The sequence below is a fragment of the Python bivittatus genome, unplaced genomic scaffold (genome assembly GCF_059951505.1).
Source record: "Python bivittatus isolate LINGU-HERP-01145 unplaced genomic scaffold, Pbiv_v1 ctg000480_np1212, whole genome shotgun sequence".
NCBI lineage: Eukaryota > Metazoa > Chordata > Lepidosauria > Squamata > Pythonidae > Python > Python bivittatus.
The window spans coordinates 765,186-785,204 of NW_028277075.1; the positions used below are offsets into that span (position 1 = coordinate 765,186).

The 20,019-nt window shown below is 37.7% G+C and overlaps 1 protein-coding gene across 2 annotated transcripts in view; it reads left to right on the top strand.

The window, feature by feature from the left end:
• The window catches only part of BTBD7 (BTB domain containing 7), a 76,785-nt gene that overhangs the window by 51,191 nt on the left and 5,575 nt on the right, over positions 1-20,019 (top strand). For both annotated transcript variants that reach the window (XM_088145213.1, XM_088145214.1), the window contains exons 4-10: positions 2,171-2,379; positions 4,279-4,354; positions 5,325-5,485; positions 5,908-6,051; positions 7,380-7,569; positions 12,494-12,672; positions 13,538-13,966. In XM_088145213.1, the coding sequence (XP_088001339.1) occupies positions 2,171-2,379; positions 4,279-4,354; positions 5,325-5,485; positions 5,908-6,051; positions 7,380-7,569; positions 12,494-12,672; positions 13,538-13,966 (1,388 nt within the window). The remainder of the gene's footprint in view (positions 1-2,170; positions 2,380-4,278; positions 4,355-5,324; positions 5,486-5,907; positions 6,052-7,379; positions 7,570-12,493; positions 12,673-13,537; positions 13,967-20,019) is intronic.

A 20,019-nucleotide genomic window follows, 5' to 3' on the forward strand; every position in this document is an offset into this window, starting at 1 on the left:
AAGTTCCATCCTGTCATTTTTTTTAAAGAGAATTCAAAAGAAAGGCATTTTCCCACAAGAAGGATTCTTATAATTAATTCCAAAATCTTATTTCAAATCCATCTGAACCCTTAGTCTGTTTGCAGCTTTCCAAAATCAAAGTTCTAATCACCCTTTTACTGTTTATTCCAGAAGAAGAAAAAAATTAAGTCCTTAAACTTGTATTTAAAACTTCTTTCGCTAAGGATTGAAGGAAACTCACCTGATGCTGTAAAACATGTGGATTCAAAGGTTCCTAATAGCTGAAAAGCAGTTAACAAGCAATTTCCAAAAGTGATTAGAAAAGAAAGTATGTGAACCCAGTGTCCTTTTGAAGGTGCCAACCTTGGTTTGATCAAGATGGCTATTTCCTTGTCTCCTATAGCTCTAAACCTGCCAGAGTCTGCTGTCCTGCGGTCTCCTCATGAGGAGCAACTATATGGAGCACTTGTGGGTGATCTCGAGTCCACTCCTTATCCAGAGAGAAATTGCTAAGAGCCAGTCTACTTGCCGGCTCTTCATTCCACCATAGTCATTGGCTCCGCTTTTAGTGGAGCTGTCTTCAGTTCGCCATTTCTTCCCCAAAAGTCTCCCTAGCCAGGTAGATCTCTGTAGCTTAATTTTTCCCCTTTTGGAAGCATTGAAAGGGGAGAGTGTATAATTGGCGACTTACTCCAGATTGGCATAGCTGAGGATCCTAAATTAGGTTCTTTTTGGAGAAATGGACCAATCTTGCAGCTAATGGTGGGAACATACATGTTGGAGGCTTCTACTTGCAAAGCTCTGAATGAGTGCAGCAGATGCTTCTCCTCGCAATAGAGGCACATCAGTGGAGGATTATGTCTGCCAAATCCTAAATTTCTAGACAGGCAGGATGTGGGGAATGGAGAGTTTGGATTGCTGAATTAAATTGCTAAGAAAATGTTAAATTTCAATTGCTAAGAAAATGTTAACTTTCTTTGCTAAGAAAATGTTAACTTAAATTGCTAAGAAAATGTTTAACTTTAGCAATTAAATTGCTAAGAAAATGTTAACTTTCTGACAATAACCATGTTTTATTGTTTTTACTGGACACATTCTGCTGTAATAAATACTAGATCTACTGAAGCATTAAGTGGGCATTAAAAGGTACTTTTAGTATTCATTCTGCATAATGAACTACTAAGCACAAACATTTAGCAAAGATAACTGGATTATGTTTACTGGTTAATGTAGTTTCATGAAAAACAAACTGAACATAGAAGATTTTGCTTATTTGGAATCCTGGAAAAGTGTGGGTATATATGTGTGTACATGTGGATGGAGATGGATATTTTAAATTGGCCCTGTAGGAGCCATGATGATTGTATCTATTGTGAAGGAATGGTTGGATGAAGGCTGCGCTCGAGGAGATAAGCATTCCCTTAGCCCTCAACAGGAGCATGGGAAGTTTAAGAAGATGAGACTGGCACCACCCTAAGGAATTCACAGTGTTTTGGCTTGCTGGCTTGGGAAGTTAGGTTCAGTCTGGAGAGATTCTTTCTTGAGATGGAAGCTAATAAACGCAACAGAACTGTATGAGTGCTCTCTCGGGGAGTTCTTTGGGCTGAACCTGACACTACTCAGTATGTGTGGAATCTGGATTCAGTTTTGACATCCTCAGTGAAATGATCTCTTGATAGTAATTGGGGGGAAAAGAATTCTGACCAAGATTCCAGATTGCTGTTTCTAGAAGATTAATCTGACTTCAAGTAATCCTTGTTTAGTGACTGCCTCATACAACTACTGTTTGCAGTTATGACGATGATGAAAATGTAACTTTGCAACCAGTCCTCACATTTATGACCTTTGCAGGTCTGTAAAGCAAAGAAAAGCTGAAGAAGATCATAAGCACAGTCACAGTTTCACTTAACAACCACTTCACTTAACAACCAAGTTGCTGGTCCCAATTGTGGCTACTAAATGAGAACTACCTGTAGTTACTTCTGAGACATTATGCCTGTTGCAGCTGTGTAAATAACATATTGATAGGCCAATTTTTTTTAGAATCTTTCTTAAAAGGACAATTGTAGTTTTGTATATTAAATTTGGCAATCACAAAACTTCTGCTGAAGAATGGCAGTTTGTTCTTGAACAGGTAAACCTCATTAAACAGTATTTGTTCTTTTTGTAGGCTGTGAGGATATTATCGCTGAGAGCATCTCGCTGGAAACCTTAATTGCCATTCTCAAGTGGAGCTCCCAGCCTTATGGCTCCAAGTGGGTACACCGTCAAGCCCTGCATTTCCTCTGTGAGGAGTTTTCTCAAATCATGACTTCAGATGTCTTTTATGAACTGTGCAAAGACCACCTGCAAACTGCTATCCAGTCAGACTACTTACAGGTAACTGTCTCTCTCTATTCAATTATTTTTACTTAAATGCTGAACCAGGCTTTCTTACCAGTGGTATAGAACAGAAGCATGCAGATCCTAAAACTTTGACCACTGAAGAAAAAGAAAAGATGCAAAACCTTGCTTGAATAATTGTGTGCAGAAGGGTTCTTCCTCTCCCTTTATTCTGGCATTTATACACACAAGTTGCTTGCAGAGGTAGTGATTAAGGAAAGTATTCTCCTTTCCTGGCACATAACCCAGCCCAAACTGGCAGTATAAACTATTGCTTGAAAGCCTAATAATAGCCTAGAAGCAGTTGCAAATTATTTTAAGTGAAACTCTTCTAGGCTTAATTTTTGTCTTGCCTCTTCAGAGGTTTATAGAAATTATATAGTAGTTCTCACACTAACAACATATATTTGGGAGAAGAAAATGGGAAATCCAGGCTCCTCATCCAAATATACTTTTCTTATTGGAGATGTACTAAATATTCTTAATTTCAACTAGTTTTTCATCCCACCCCACTCTACTGAACTCTGTTTCTAGTTCAGTAAATGAAAAAAAACTCAATTGGTAGTTGTTACCTAATTCAAAAAAGCCTCAGTTAAATATTACTTTTAAAAATACATCCTTGTATGCTTTTTTGCTCTGGATACATAACATGAAGATTGAAAATTTTTGGTTCATACAGTTGTCTTATTTTTCAGTCACTGAAGCATCAGAATAGTTAAATCAAAGTTCTTTTTTTAAAAAATCAGAATGTCACTCATATTCCTATACATGTTATTAAATATCAGCTAAGGGCCTATGGTTAGCTCCAGTTACTCTCTCCTCTGGCTTCTTTTGGCACATCAAGAAGACTTAGAAAAGGAAGTGGAGTATATTTATCTTGCTCCATTTAAATATCTCTGAAGCATAATATGCTTAGAGGAGGACCAACATTTTATCTCATGCCTGCCTGGAATATAGCAGGAGAAATGAGAGAATTTCTTGTTTAGACATCCATGAATCCATTTTGCAGAGATGGGACGCAGGCAATAGTATCTGCAGGGTATGTGTGTCAGAAAGTCGAGATGACACTTGTGACTATGCAATCAAAGCCTCTGCCCTTAGTACAAACATACAAAAAGTGGGAGTTCAGTCACATGGTTGCAACTGCCATTTTTGATGTTTTTACTTCCCCTTTGGACACCGTGGCCAAAAGGATATCTGGTACCCCATTGATTTCATATTAATAATAATAATTTATTACATTTATATGCTGCCCTACTCCCAGCAACTGCCCAGCTCTCTTCACTTTTCAGTTCTGCAATGCAAGAAGCAGGATTCCTTTCCAAGCAGGGGGAGTGTTATACCTACTATAGTTTTCTCTCTGTATTCATCTTTATATTTCAGTGCTGCTCTCTCATTAAGCCACTTTGAGTGCTTATAAAGAATTAAAAATATCAGCATTGTATGGAACAAAATACAAAAAGTTGTAACACATCCATAAAAACCATTGCACCAGGGGCAAACAATGTCCAGATACACATTATTAGACACTTTCACACAACAAACAGGCCTCAAAAGGCCCCCTAAAGGCATATCAATTTGAAGGAGACTGAAAGTTGTCGGTCCCCACCTTCACCCGCCAGTAACAAAAAGTAAAATGCTGTAAGAAAGTTCCTTTGTAGAATTAGCAGTGATGGTAATAAAAACTTTAGGATTTTTACTGAAATGCTATGAGCAACAGTAGAATATTGTGTTATAAATCTTTGGCATTAAGGAGCTTGATTAGCTGTAATTTATTATTAATCTAAACTTCATTAGATTAAGCATTATTGTTAGCCTAAGAGTTAATTTGATGATGCTGTGGATTGGTCTAAGACTGTGTGTTTTCATGCTTTGTCTTAAATGCCTCTTCAATAGGCAAGTGAGCAAGATGTCTTGAAATACCTTGTGAAATGGGGCGAACATCAGTTGATAAAAAGAATTGCAGATCGAGGTAGGGGTTTAATGGATATTATGTTTCATTGTTAATGTGGAAACTATTATATTTAATTTTAAAATCCTAACTGAAACATACTTTTTACTGTGAAATACAGTGCTTATGAAGCTAACATGCTGAGATTTATTCCATTTTTGTCTACAACGAAAGTAGTTCCCATTCTGGAACCTAGGTAGGCCTTTGTACACATTAGGTGGATATTGCAGTTATCCACTACAACTCTGACATTCCTTATATATTCATTTGTTTATGTTGTATGTGTGTTTTGCACCAACAAAACTTAACTAGCTAATAAATGTGTATACCATGCTTCACATTCTTTGAATTAGAATATTGAAGTAAAAACCCCAAGACATAGCTGATAGTCCAGTTTGCCAGGCCACTAAATGTTTACATGTAGTACAAATATTTGACTGGTGTAGTATATATTGCAGTGATGAAAGGGTAGTTCTAGGATGCTATGATATTAAAATCCTAATGAAAATATAAATCAGGGCTTAGCATGGGCCTGCCAAACTCTCTTTTCTGGTCAGCAGAGCCCCTTCCAACCATACAGAAATCAGAAAATAGACAAAAACTATACAGTCAGCACTAAAATAAGCTTAATATAGGTTTTAAAACAAAAGGAAAACAACACTGTCCCAAAAATCGAAAGGCAAAAAAACAGAAACATCTTGACTCTGTTGTTACTTTGACTTTAGCTTCTAGCATCTATATTTTAGGGAACATATATTTTTGCTTTTTAAAAAGTGCTACCTTTTTTAGTTTTTATAGCTTAAGTTCTTTTATTTGGATTAATTTTTACTGTAAGTTGCTCTAAGATCTGATGTCATATAAGTAATATTCATAAATAAGAAATAACAAAAAAAAATCAGAATAAATAAGCTGGCTTTAGCCAAAAAAAAAAAAGGTTCTTTTTTAGTAAGAACACATAAATAAAACAGCCTATTTAATTTGTTCCTCACAGAACCCAATCTGCTGAGTGGCACAGCTCATAGTGTGAACAAGCGTGGTGTAAAACGGCGAGATCTTGATATTGAGGAATTAAAAGAAATCCTTTCTCCTCTCTTACCGTTTGTCCGCACTGAGCACATCTTGCCTATGAACAGTGAAGTATTGACAGATTCTGTAAGTATATTTTTTAAGTTTCCTTTAAATTCTGCTTCAGTTTGGTGAAGCAAGCAAGTTTTGCTTCAGTTTGGTGAAGCAAAAGTCCCTGCTTTTTATGCTGCTGTCCATGAGAAAAGTGCAGAGAGAAAATATGGACCGGGAAGAGTCCAGTCAGGTTCAGGGACATGTCTATTTGTTGATATCCAACAGATCCATTGGCTCCCATTCCTGCTTTAGATCATCATATAAAATTTATTGTGGTTTGGGAGGCTTTTGTGGGTACTTGCTATGATTCTTCAGTCAGTTTTTAAAAATTTGGTAGGGGTATAGTTCAGTTATTCTTGACTTATGGCTATCTTCAAGTTGTATGTGATTTGCTGCTTTATATTTAAAAATAATTGTTACATGCCTGATGTGGTGGAATTTTTTTTTTTTTTAAGATGAAGAGAGGTCTCATTAGTACACCTCCTTCAGACATGCTGCCAACAGCAGAAGGTGGAAAATCGAATGTGTGGCTGCGACAAAAAAATGCTGGAATTTATGTGAGGCCAAGGCTGTTTTCACCATATGTGGAGGAGGCTAAGGTACTAAGAAAACTATGTATTTATGCTGCCATCCAACTCATAATTAGCTTGCAGTTACCCAGCCTGCCATGTAACTCATCTGACCAAGGGTGTTCTATATCCAGAATGATGTTTAAAAAATATTATGAGTTTGAAGTGCAAAAGTGCCCAGGTTAAGATGACTTTGAAACCTATAACGGACCTCTGCAGGCAGACATCAATATCCCTGAATCCTAAGTCTTCCCTTTTTTCCAAGTTCTCATCCTGGATTCACTAATGACTCTTTACAGTATATGCGTATCTGGTAAATTAGAGGACAGACGTGCTTCCATCTCTTCAGTGCTGGAATCCCCAATAGAACAAGAATTCAGATCTTTTCTTCCATGCCAATTACTCTGCCTGCTGAACACATTTGGAAGATTGATTTAATTTCCCCTCATCTCTTGAGTTTCTCCTGAGCATTCCCCCTTCCCATTCACCCCATACCCATATAAACATTTACAGAGACCTTCTGACTCGTCTGGACAGAGGAAGGCATCTTCTTCCTATACAGAACTGAGCAATTACTGTCAGCATCCTTCTGTACCTGGAGGGAAGGGATTGTGTTCTTTCATTTGCAACAGAAAGAGAATGCACAGAAGAAAGCTGAGAACAATTGTACACTTTCTCCCTCTCTGTGGAAGATGTCTTTCTCTGCAGACTGCTTTCAGGAAGAAAGCCTCTACCCTCCTCTTTCTGCCCACCAGAGGTGGAAGGAGAGAAAATCCAGATCTTTGGTTCAGTTCAGTTTCCCAGAATGTCATACAATGTGAAATTTGATCCCGTTTTCTGTTTCTGTGGTATTGTACTTTAAACAAGACAGTTTGTACTATAATGCCAAATTTTGTCTAAAGACTTTTTGTACCCCTGTTCCTCGTACAGTGAGATCTTTGAATGTTTCACTGAGGAAATTTTTGGTTTTCAGCAGTCTTCATGCTTAAGCAATATTGCAGATGGTATGTTTTTGTAAGATTGATGAATGAAGACCCACATCAGCAAAGTAGCTTCTTTGAATATTAGTGACGCTATTGAAAGTCATCTGAATGGTTTATGAGGGGAAAAAAAGGATCAGTGAGTCATAAGAGTAGAAGCTGCCCATATTTAATAGAAAGAATGTATAAAATGATATGTAAAGGAAAAGAAACTGTATTTCCTGAAAAAGTAAACATTCTGTTAGCTATTCTTATCTGGTATTATGTGGTCTTTTTTTTTTTTGGAAAAGAAGGATATATCTGGTATTTATTAGCTTTTTATATCAATACATTAGAGCAAATATTCAGTAAACATTTCTTTTACCTTTATTGTTTCAGTCAGTTCTGGATGAGATGATGGTGGAACAGACTGACCTCGTCCGTTTACGGATGGTTAGAATGTCCAATGTACCAGATACCCTCTACATGGTAAATAATGCAGTTCCACAGTGCTGTCATATGATAAATCATCAGCAAATGACCAGTAATCAGTCCAGTCCTCCTTCAGTTGTAGCCAATGAAATTCCAGGTATGTTTAAAGCTAATTCATAAATACATAGTTATTGGTTGTGAAATTGTTCAACATAAATATGTCAGAGCTTACATGATTAGAGTTGAATGAAAAAAAGAAAAGCAGGAAGACAAGTGTCTGGTACTTTACATAGGGTCATAATACCCTGATAGTTTTTTAATAGGGCATTTCTAGACCTCTTCATTGCAAAGAAAAAAAATTGAACATGGGAATCTTGCCCTGTGCAAGCTGGGGCACTGTGAACATATTAATAGAAAAACATCTCTCCCTTTTTCTGTAAGTTGAGACAGAAGTAAAACATACTGGTTCATCCAGCTTGGGATGTGTGCTTGCACAATATATATGTTCATACTAATCTGGTATTTTTAATTAATTTATAAAGATTTATTATGGCAAATGTAAGACTTTTGCTTTACAAATACATACATTTCTACATAATAAAAAAAGAATGCCAAGTGGATTCTGATGCTTGACATAGAATATTTATACTATGAAGTACCACAGAGATTGTTGATCTAAAAAAAAATTAAGGCATACTCTCCTGGTTGCTTCAGCTTTGGAGTATAGCATGTGTATCAGAACATATGTAAATAGTGGATATTGTTCAAAGGTTCCTGCGATACCAGAAATGTATATGGGCATTCTTCATTTAAAATTTAAATATAAAAGGAAGACTTTTATAAAGTAATCCTCCAAATGATGACCTTCATTAAAGCTAACCCAGGAACTAGGCTTAAATGAACTTCCAAAAGTGAAATTCAGGAACAAGTCTGGTGCTAGCACTCATGAATTAGCCTCTTTGTCAGCTGCCGTGTGGTATTGGGAGCACAGGTGTTGGTCCTGTGCCTTGCTTTGCCCCTCTCAGCAATCCATCAGTGCCAAGAGAGAAGAAAATGGGTTGGCCAGGCAGGGCTAGAAAATGGCTTTTTATTACCTGTATTCCTCCTCATACAGAAAAATCCTTGGGAGTTGTGAGCGGCATAATAAAAGCTGAGCTGTATAGTAACTACAATTATCTTGGGGTTATGGTCAAGAAAATTGTTGTTGAACACAAATGGTCAACCCTTCCAGTTACTGGATAGCTCACCATTTGGTACAGGATTTTATGTTTATCAGCTGGTGATGATCAGCCTTGATCAGTGACCAGAATCAGTGTAGACACTGAGCCAAGCTGTATAGCCTGGACAACAGTTGTAAGGACAAATAAATTTGTGGTGGTTGAGTGTTTTTGAAAGCTCTTGAGGAGAAAAGGCCACAGTGGGCATCACTGATTGATGAAGGTGAGTGAAGCTGGAATATTTTAAGATTTTCTTTTTCTTTTTTGGGTAGTTGGATTGTAATTATCCTTTAAAAGAACTACGTTAAGCCTGTTCATCTTACACTTCAGTTTTCATTCATATCCTGCTTCAAACTGACAAAAAATTATGATGTCAAATTTCAGTAATGCAATCAAAGGAGAGAATTGTCTGCAGGTTAAATAAGAGAGAGCTTTGGGAGCTGCAAAAAAAAAACCCTGTCAAAAATTACCTTAGAATGTGTTTAAACAACAAAAACAAATGATGCTATTACTGGCCTCCTTTTCAGTTTTTTTTTCCTGTTCGTTACTTAGTAATAGAAAATTTTATTTACACTCAGTGACCAGCAAAGTACTTAGTAATGGTCATATTTAACTTTTATACCTGTGCCTTTGATTTTCGTAATGTGGGACTTTTGAAGGCTGGAAATTGCCCTCTTCAGTACAGTACTGATACATTTGGAATCAGAACCTAATGGCATAAAAGAGATGCTTCAAAATGCAGAGCTTCTTGTACTTAGAAATTTGTCCAAATATTAACCTAAATATATTGAGAAACTGCTTGGAAGTATGGAATTTTTTGTCTGATATGTATGTATGTGTTTGTGTGAGTGTGTGTATTTCCTGAGTAATTCACTGCTTTTGGATTCTGTTGTTCCCTACTCTGCAGATGACATGAAATAGAAGTTGAAATAAATTTTACAAATGTGTATATAGATGTTTTACCTTTCTGATTTATAATTCCATAGGTATAAATATTCCTTGCCTCTGCCAGTTGTGTGTTGTTTTTCACTGCATTGAAAAAAAGCTTGAAAAGACATTTTCTAGCAGCACTTTTCAGAGAAAGATCCCGCATTTAGAAAGTCTAAATAAAATAGGACTTTTAAAAGAGTGACATTTATAAAAAGTTATTTTGGCTTAAAACTTGTATAATACTTTTTCTTGGATTAATGTGTAGTTTTCAGAATAGTTACTGGTGCTCTACTTGTGTTGTGTCTGCAATCCAACTCATCAAATGTACAGTGGGGCAAAAAAGTATGTAGTCAGCCACCAGTTGTGTAAGTTCTCCCACTTAAAAAGATGAGAGAGGCCTGTAATTTTCATCATAGGTATACCTCAACTATGAGAGACAAAATGGGGGAAAAAATCCAGAAAATCACATTGTCTGATTTTTAAAGAATTTATTTGCAAATCATGGTGGAAAATAAGTATTTGGTCACCTACAAACAAGCAAGATGTCTGGCTCTCACAGACCTGTAACTACTACTTTAAGAGGCTCCTCTGTCCTCCACTCGTTACCTGTAGTAATGGCACCTGTTTGACCTTGTTATCAGTATAAAAGACACCTGTCCACAACCTCAAACAGTCACACTCCAAACTCACTATGGCCAAGACCAAAGAGCTGTTAAAGGACACCAGAAACAAAATTGTAGACCTGCACCAGGCTGGGAAGACTGAATCTGCAATAGGCAAGCAGCTTGGTGTGAAGAAATCAACTGTGGGAGCAATAATTAGAAAATGGAAGACATACAAGACCACTGATAATCTCCCTCGATCTGGGGCTCCATGCAAGATCTCACCCCGTGGGGTCAAAATGATCACAAGAATGGTGAGCAAAAATCCCAGAACCACACGGGGGGACCTAGTGAATGACCTGCAGAGAGCTGGGACCAAAGTAACAAAGGCTAGCATCAGTAACACACTACGCCGCCAGGGACTCAAATCCTGCAGTGCCAGATGTGTCCCCCTGCTTAAGCCAGTACATGTCCGGGCCCGTCTGAAGTTTGCTAGAGAGCATTTGGATGATCCAGAAGAAGATTGGGAGAATGTCATATGGTCAGATGAAACCAAAGTAGAATGTTTTGGTCTAAACTCAACTCGTTGTGTTTGGAGGAGAGAGAATGCTGAGTTGCATCCAAAGAACACCATACCTACTGTGAAGCATGGGGGTGGAAACATCATGCTTTGGGGCTGTTTTTCTGCAAAGGGACCAGGACGACTGATCTGTGTAAAGGAAAGAACAAATGGGGCCACGTATCGTGAGATTTTGAGTGAACACCTCCTTCCATCAGCAAGGGAATTGAAGATGAAACGTGGCTGGGTCTTTCAGCATGACAATGATCCCAAACACACCGCCCGGGCAACGAAGGAGTGGCTTCGTAAGAAGCATGTCAAGGTCTTGGAGTGGCCTAGCCAGTCTCCAGATCTCAACCCCATGGAAAACCTTTGGAGGGAGTTGAAAGTCTGTGTTGCCCAGCGACAGCCCCAAAACATCACTGCTCTAGAGGAGATCTGCATGGAGGAATGGGCCAAAATACCAGCAACAGTGTGTGAAAACCTTGTGAAGACTTACAGAAAATGTTTGACCTCTGTCATTGCCAACAAAGGATATATAACAAAGTATTGAGATGAACTTTTGATATTGACCAAATACTTATTTTCCACCATGATTTGCAAATAAATTCTTTAAAAATCAGACAATGTGATTTTCTGGATTTTTTCCCCCATTTTGTCTCTCATAGTTGAGGTATACCTATGATGAAAATTACAGGCCTCTCTCATCTTTTTAAGTGGGAGAACTTGCACAATTGGTGGCTGACTAAATACTTTTTTGCCCCACTGTATGCCAAGAAAATGCAGGTTGAGTTAACCATTAGCATCCCAGAGAAAATATAACATTGAGATAGTAAAGTATCCTCCATGTAGTAATAAATAACTGCAAATAAGTAATTTAAAGAATGGTTGTGAATCATAGAATCCAGGGTGATATTGTTTCTGCCTGCTTTAACAGCATCTACCAGTATTGTAGCAAATGGTTTTACTCTTGCACTTAATTGCTGCTCTAAGGAAAAATATTTTTTTCTGTATGTATTTGGAAGGAGTTGGAGGTAGGGTGTACTTCTAGGAAAACTGTTGAAAACATCCTGAAAGTCTAAATGAACACCATGGGCAGAAGACAAATGTTTATGGTTTCAGCAAAAATACTTCATAATTGAAGCTCATGTTAGCCACGACAGTTGCTGAAAGAGACAAAGTACTTATGGAAGGAGAAAAGCAGAGGAATAGGGGGCATATTGGGTGAACTAATGGAAAGAGGTAAGGTACACTCAGAATGAAGAGACTTATTGGAGAATGTTAGTAGGGAAATAAAAGGAGTTAGGTTTTCTTAGTTGTACTGAACAGCTAGGTTGCATAGCATTAAATCGGATTCCCAGATGTGCTCCAGAGTGCCTCCCAACCCACAAGAGTAGATAGGGATAAGAGATATTTGGGAGGTTGGGAATTGTTTGGTGGTCCATTTTGCACAAAGAAAATCCACCAATGGGAAAGAATTCAAATGGGGAAAAGTGGTCTGAATGGTGAAGTTTTTAGTGGGTTCACTATAAGATGAAAATGAAAGAAACTAGAGTTCATCTGCCCTTTTATTCTCCTCTCTGTACAACTTTGTAGCTTGAGTCATTGCACTGATCTTGCTGACATGGGTTTTTCCCAGAGAATGCTTTTGGATAAGTCCTTTCCTTTCTTAGTGCAAATATATATCTTACTAGACTTGGACACTGTTGAAGCACATTACAAAGATGAAGAAGCAATTTCAGTTTGGATTGTTTTCTGTTTGTTTTTTCCCAGTTCCTCATCTATCTGTTGTGAAAGAAATGATCAGACGGCTGCAGGAGCTCCGCCATACTGAGCAAGTTCAGCGAGCTTATGCTCTGAACTGTGGAGAAGGAGCCACAGTCAGTTATGAGATTCAGATCCGCGTATTGAGGGAATTTGGACTTTCTGATTCTGCTGCTGAGTTGCTGCAGGTATGAAGCAGTGAAGGCAGCATCCAGTTAGGCTGGCTTGATTCTTTTTTAACTGTTTTAGAAGGTGGAATCTGTGTGCATTCAGTTCCAAAGTAACTAGCATGTGCAAAAGTGTTGGAGAAGTTAGTGAATTCATTCACAGAGGAAAGCTTAAAGGGAGCAACACAGTTATATATTGTGATGTACAAAAATAACATTTTTGAATTTGTTTCTAACTGATGAACAAGAAAGTATTCCTACTGCTCCTTTATGCTGCTCTATCCTAAATGTGAGTTATCCATCAGGCGAAATGATGAGAATGGTTAATAAAAATAACAGCCATCTAAAGCTTTTGAATCAAATCCCCTGCTGAAAAGATGTTGATCTTAAGAACCCTAGACTAAAGCCTATACAGTTGTTCCAGTGTTTTTTCTTAAACCTTCCTAAGCTGCTACTACTGCTGACTTGCTTTTGGAGTAATAAATAAGCAGTGCTTTGAATCTGTTTATTCTGTTTAAATAAGGAAGAAAGTTATTTTTTAAAAAATGGAAGTGTTGTGAAGTGCTTTCTTTATTCCAGAGAGCCACCCTATGGTGATCTACAAGATGAAAATGTATATAGTTTTGTTCTTAAGATGGAACAGGAAGAGTTACCGTATTTTGCCCACTCAGACTCTGTAATTAGATGTACGTATTGATATAATTGTGCTGACATGTTGTGTTTGTTTTGCCTAGGCAAAGTAATTGTAGTGCAAAACTGCCATTTCCATATTGTTGACGTGGAGGAAGAAGTACGACTAAACGTTTATTTGTATTAGCAGAAGCGTTGAGATGCAGAAGTTTGTGTGATCTCCCCCTGCACTTTTTGTTCTGTCTTTCTGTTGCAGAATCCTCACAAGTTCTTCCCTGATGAGCACTTTGGGGATGAAAGCCCACTTCTGACCCTGAGACAGTCAGGCCGATGTCGTGTGAACAGCACGCCCACTGCAGAAACAGTGTTTACTGAGCTAGACTCTTTTGTGGCCTTCCATCCACCACTCCCCCCTCCTCCTCCTCCTTACCACCCACCAGCAACTCCAGTTCACAGCCAGTTCAAAGTCGGATGGAAGCAAAGAACCCAGAGTCAGCATCCCTCACGTTCTTTTTCTTACCCTTGTAACCATTCACTGTTTCATGCCAGAACAGCCCCGAAAGCTGCCCTACCCAATTATTTCTCTGGTGCCAAAGGCACACCTCCAGATTGCACTAATACTACAGGACTGGGAAGACAGACAGTTGCAGCTGCAGCAGCTGTGATGGCGGCTGAAAAGCAAGTGGTAAGAGTGCCTTTTTATTTTATGCACGTGCTACATTTTTAAATTTTAAATGTTTAAGTTTTATATTGTTTTATCTGTTCATAAACTGCCCAGAGTCATATGTATGAGATTGGTGGCCATATAAATAGGGAAAATAAAAAAAATAAAAAATTTCAGTGTTAATGTACCTATGCAGAGTGCTGTGAATAATACTCAGCATTTTAAGTTTACTATTACAGCTGTTGGAAGAGGAAAGGGCTTCATTTTGGACCAGTTGATTTGTGATCAACCACTGTGGCCTTGAATGATTCTATAAGAGATTGTACAAGCCATTATATAATTTCTTTGTTGTCTTAGTTGATAACAAATGAATCTAACATGCCCTCCAATGTGTATGTATGTGTTCGTTTATTCATTCATTTCAATTTGTATAGCTGACCATCTCAAACCAGTGACTCTGGGTGGCGAACAATCATAAAAACCATTAAAACAGTTAAAACACAATACAAAAAAGAAATTAAATACAAAAAGCAGCCAAGAGATATTATTATCCATCGGTGTCAACGTAGCCAGGAAACGGGGCCCTTCGCACACTTGTTAGGTAGATTTATGTGACAATGTAGATTAGTTTAATAGATTGACTCAAGCTCTTGCCAATCAAGATACCAAGATTGCTAGGGAGCATTAATGTACATAAAATAAAGCATGGTATGTAGAAGTGGATATCCAGTGAAGATTTAAATGAAACAGGAAGGGAAGCTAACACAATGGACAGCAAACAAAGTTCTTGCTCTCCTATTCATTTTCCTCCAAAGCCCTTCTAAGGAACATATCAAGAGATAAAAATAGTAAATCAGAATGATTGAATGTGGTAGCTGGGGTTTTTACTCATTTATTAAATTCCTTCCTGTAGATTGCATCCAAAGTTTTTCTGAGGAGTTTTCTCTTATGCTTTTACTTTTAAGTTGTTTTATGCTTAAAATTATGGCTAATTTTGGTTCTTCTGTGTTCTGTTACCTTCAGATGTTGTTTTTATCAAGGCGGGTAGGCTTGAAGAAAATGTATAGTTTATTTTTTTAAAGCTGTTACCTATTTTCAACCAACAGCTGATGAAAAAGGTTTAAAAGCAAGGCAGCTATTCACATGTATAAATATATAAAATGGCCTGTTACACAGCACAGTCTGCAAACAGTAAAAGCTGGCCTGAAATAACTTACCTATAAAAAACCATGAATTCAGTAAGTTTGGTGAAAAGTCATGGCGTAAATTAAATACTGGAAATACATTCTACTTAGCTAACAGTTCTTCTGCTGTAATGGGGATAGGTCAAATATGCTTTCCTTTCATTATTTGCAAATTTCTCCTTCCTCATAATGGTCCTGTAGGAAGCTCTGCTCATATTTAGATCATTTCCTACTGTTAAGTCCATATTGTTTATCTGAGTAATGAGGAAAATATCTTATTGGATGAAGCTGAACAAACTAAAGCTGAATGTTTGCGACTTGTTTAAAATCTAACTACTGATAATCTGTTTTAAGAAGGAAATTATTTGCAGTTATGTACTTGTTTAGAACTTCTGAATTTACAAGTCCTTTGGCTTATGGGTTTTATTTTTAAGCATAAATATTCAGATTTTTCGCATTCAAAATCACCCATTGCTCCTTTCTAAAATTTAAATCATGCTTGAAAGAGATAGTTCTAAAGATTTGTTCATAAGCAGCTGAGTGGTTTGGAAGAAGTTTTTGATATTCAAGATTGTTTAAATTGCTTACCATGGATTTACTTTCAAATTTAAAAAATGCTTTCACTCAGGGAATCATAGAATCACAGGATTGGAAGGGATCTTGGAGGCCTTTTAACCTAACACCCTGCCCAGGGAAGGAATCCTCATACTGTTCCAGACAAATGGGTATCCAATCCAATCTGATGGAACACCCATGGCTTTAGCAAACAGACTGTTCTACTGCTTAATAGCTGTCACGTCTTTCTTATTACAAGTTTGGATCTCTGTCTGTAAAGCTTCCACCCAATGGTGGTTCTTATCCTTGGGTGCTATGGAGAAAAAATCCGCACCTGTGACATCCCTTCATGTATTGGAAGACTGTTAGCTTGTTGCCCTCTTAGCTTTTTCTTTTTTAAGCTAAACATGCCAAGTTCCTTTAACTACTCTTTGTAGAATTTAACTTTCAGGCCCTTTACCATTTTGTCACACTTCTCTGCATTCTTTCCAGTTTCTCCTCATCCTTTTTGTATTGTGGCAGCCAGAACTGGACACAGAATTCCAGATGTAGTCTGATAAAGGCAGCATTGAGAAGTACTGTCACTTCCAGTGATCTTGGCATGAAACCTTAATTTAATTAAAGGGGCTGGGTTATCTGAGGTACACATCACATCACATCAGCCCGTCCCATTAGATCCAGCAGGGAAGGTATGCTATGCATTCCATCGGCCAGGGGCTTGCATTTGGTGGGCCCCAGGAGGCAGCCTTCTCTGCCATGGCTCCCTCTTTGTGGAACATTCTCCCTTCTGAAGTGAGGCTCACCCCTTCCCTGCTGTCGTTTAGGAAGTCCCTCAAGACGTGGTTGTGTCATCAGGCCTTGGGGGTCTTTGGGAACTGGAGACATTCTTAGATAGCTCCATTGTAATTGATATTCTGCTCTCTCCGTGGGGTTTGTATATTCTAAAACCTATTTTTTTTTAATTTGTGATAATGCTTTTATTTTAATAATAACTTTGTATCTTTGTATATGCCTGTTTTTATTTACTTGTTATTTTATTAATTGTTGTATGCCGCCCAGTCACTTTGTGTGAGATGGGCAGTTATATAAATGTGATATATAAATAAATTAAATAAATACATAAATAAATAAACATCTATTGATACAGCCCAAAACAGCTGCGGTACACTGCTTGATTATGGTTAATCTGCAGTCTACCAGGATTTCCAGATCCTTCTCATAAGTACTACTGCTAAGCTAGGTACCATCTACCTTGCACCTGTGCATACATTGTTTTTTTTTTCCTGCCTAAGTGCAGAACCTAAAAATTTTCACTACTGAATAACATTTTGTTGGATAGGGCCCAATATTCAAGTCTGTCACGATCTTTTGAATTTTGAGCCTGTCTTCTGGGATGTTAACAACCCCCCACCAGTTTTGTGTCATCTGCAGATTTTGTGAGCATCCCTTCTATTCCTTCATGTACATCATTTATGAAGATGTTGAAGAGTACTGGGCCCAGGACAGAACCCTGAGTGTACCTCCCTCCATGTGGACATGGACCAATTAAGGACCATGCATTAGCAATGGTTGTGTAAGTCCATCCCACATGGTTCCAGTTTATCAAGCTGGAGGTCTTCTTTGTCAAATACCTTACTGAAATCTAAGCACCCTACATCAACAGCACTCCCTTGGTCCGTTAATCTATTTACATTGTCAAAGAAAGCAGTAAGATTTATCTGGCACAGCCTGTGTTTTATGAATCCATACTGGCTTTTGGTAATTACCCTGTTAGTTTCTGAGTGCTGCAAATCCACTGCTTGATTATCTTTTCTAGAATTTTCCCAGGTATTGATGTCAAGATGATTGGTCTGTAGTTGCCTGGCTTCACCTTTCTCCCTTTTTAAAATATTGGAACAACAGTGGTTCTCTCACTAATTCCTTACTTATTTTGATCTGCATTTTTTTTCCTGCTCCCCATGGGGCAGCTTCTGACAAGTTGGACTGCTTTTTGCATTTCCACAAAGACAGATGCAAAGTAGGAATTAAGAAGTTCAGCTTTCTTTTGTTGCCCATCACCATATTGTCATCTTCTCCAACCAGCGGGCCAACCGTTTCCTTGTCTTTTCACTTGTTCTGTACATACTCAACCCTTTTTTGTTATTTTTGGCATTCATAGAAAGCCTTAGCTCATGCTGGGCCTTATCTTTTCTGACCCCATCCTTGGAAATTCAGGGTATTTCCTGATAACTGTGCTTTTGTTATATGTCCCTCTTTCCATTTTTTAAACTTGTCCTTTTTGTTTCTCAGTTTTGTTTTTTGTTTCTCAGTTTATTTTGTTTCTCAGTTTATCAGAGAGATCACGGTGCAACCACATCTCCTCAAGTGCCTCCCTTTTCTCTCTCTCTCTTTCTCTTTGCACATTTTTTCAGAATTCCCAGCTTTCCTAAACCATTTCCTTCAATGAAATCCTTCCTACTTTTTCCTTTTTTTGCTTGTTAAAGTCAGCTCTCTTAAAATCTAAAACACTAATCTGGCTACCCTCATTTCTCCCCATCTGCAATATGGTGAATTCTAGAATCACAAGGTCATGCTCTCATGAGGCTCCTACTAACTCCACTCCTTTCATAACTTTTTCCTTATTAGTAAGTAATAAGTCCAACATAGGTGATCCTCTAGTTCCTTTTTCTACCTTTTGGATGATGAAGTTGTCTGCAAGGCATATCAAGAGCCTGTTGGATCTCCCGCTTGCCACAGAGTTTGATTCCCAGTTGATATCACAGTAGTTGAAATCTCCATTACCTCAGTAGTGTGTTTCCTAGATAACTTGGCCATCTGGTTTGATAGGGTTCAAAAGAGAAACATACAAAATTAATATATGAATATTTTTTCAGTATCAGAAAAACTAACACTGCTTTTAAATTAAATTAGATTGGGTAACAAAAAAAGTATGTGTGTCACACAAACAATAACAGATTAATCTTACAGTATTTTAATGTTGAATTCAATTTGTTTTCAGAATTTATCTACCAGGCAAAGTTTTGAGTAACAGACAACTTTACTTTGATAATAGTCTATATTTACAAGTTAATTGAAAGAACCAAAGTGTTACCCATAAAGAAGTAGTGTTTGATTTTCTGCTAAATTTCACCTCAGGAACATCTCTCTTAAGGGTCCAGCAGTAGTCAGTTGGCATATTGGGACTCTCCTTGCCTTGGTACTGCTTTTCCATGAAATTGTTCTCCATGTTTGTCTGCGCCATGGTTGTCAGGGAAAACAGTCCGCATGAGAGTCCAAGAAATAAACTTGCAGTGACATGTTACATCTCATAGCTTTAGGAGATCACTCACTATTTTGTGATAATTTCTTACATTATGATTTCCACCAAAAAAACCCCAAACCCTTTGCTGATGTTTTTGAATGATTGCCATGCAGCCTTTTTAACTTCACTTAACTCTTCATCAAATTTGTCATCTTTTAGCAATTCTCTTGCCTTGAGGACCTACAAAAATACCTTCCTTAATGTTAGCATCACTAATCCTGGGAAATTTATTCCTCAAGTACATGAATTCAGTTCCTGTTTCAGCTATTGCTTTAACTGGGTTTTTCTTAAGGAAGACTTTTCAGACTCAGCAAGTGGACTGTTTACCACATTCTTTTTTTCTGGAACAAGTGAAGTACGTTTTGGCCATTCTTTCTGAATGTAATGTTCTTTCCTGTTCCTATTGTCCCATTTACACAAAAAAACAACAGTACTTTTTGTGTCTAAGTTGCAGGCCAAGCAGAATTGCAATGACCTTCAGGTCTCCACAAGTATTCCATTTATACTTTTCATACTGGATCTTTTCCAAAAGTAGGTTCATGTTCTCATACTACTGTTCATATTACCAGCATGGGCTAACGGTACAGATGGTAATTTATTTCCATTATGAAGGACAGCTTTCCAGCTAATTTTTAAGGAGTCAGTGAACAAGCACCCACCATTTACATTGTGTCCATAGCCAGCTGCCTCCATAACCAAAGGAACATCTTTACAAAACGCTAGACCATCTTCTTGGGAGAAGAATTTGTTAATCATCATCATTGTGCTTGTTAGGCAGAAATAACCATAACAGTCTGATGAATGTCTTTTGGCTCCCTCCAAATCATAAGAACGCAACAGCATGAACTCTTTCACCATTGTGTTAGAAGCTTTAACACATGTCACACAACAAATGTGAGGTGGCCCAATTCTTATCTTAGTCACCCACTTTACAACCAAAATAAAGCATTTTTTGATATGTGGGGTGAAGTTTTGTTTCTGAGAGTTAAATGTTAACTCATCACACACAGAGCAGAAAGTATCAGGATGATTTA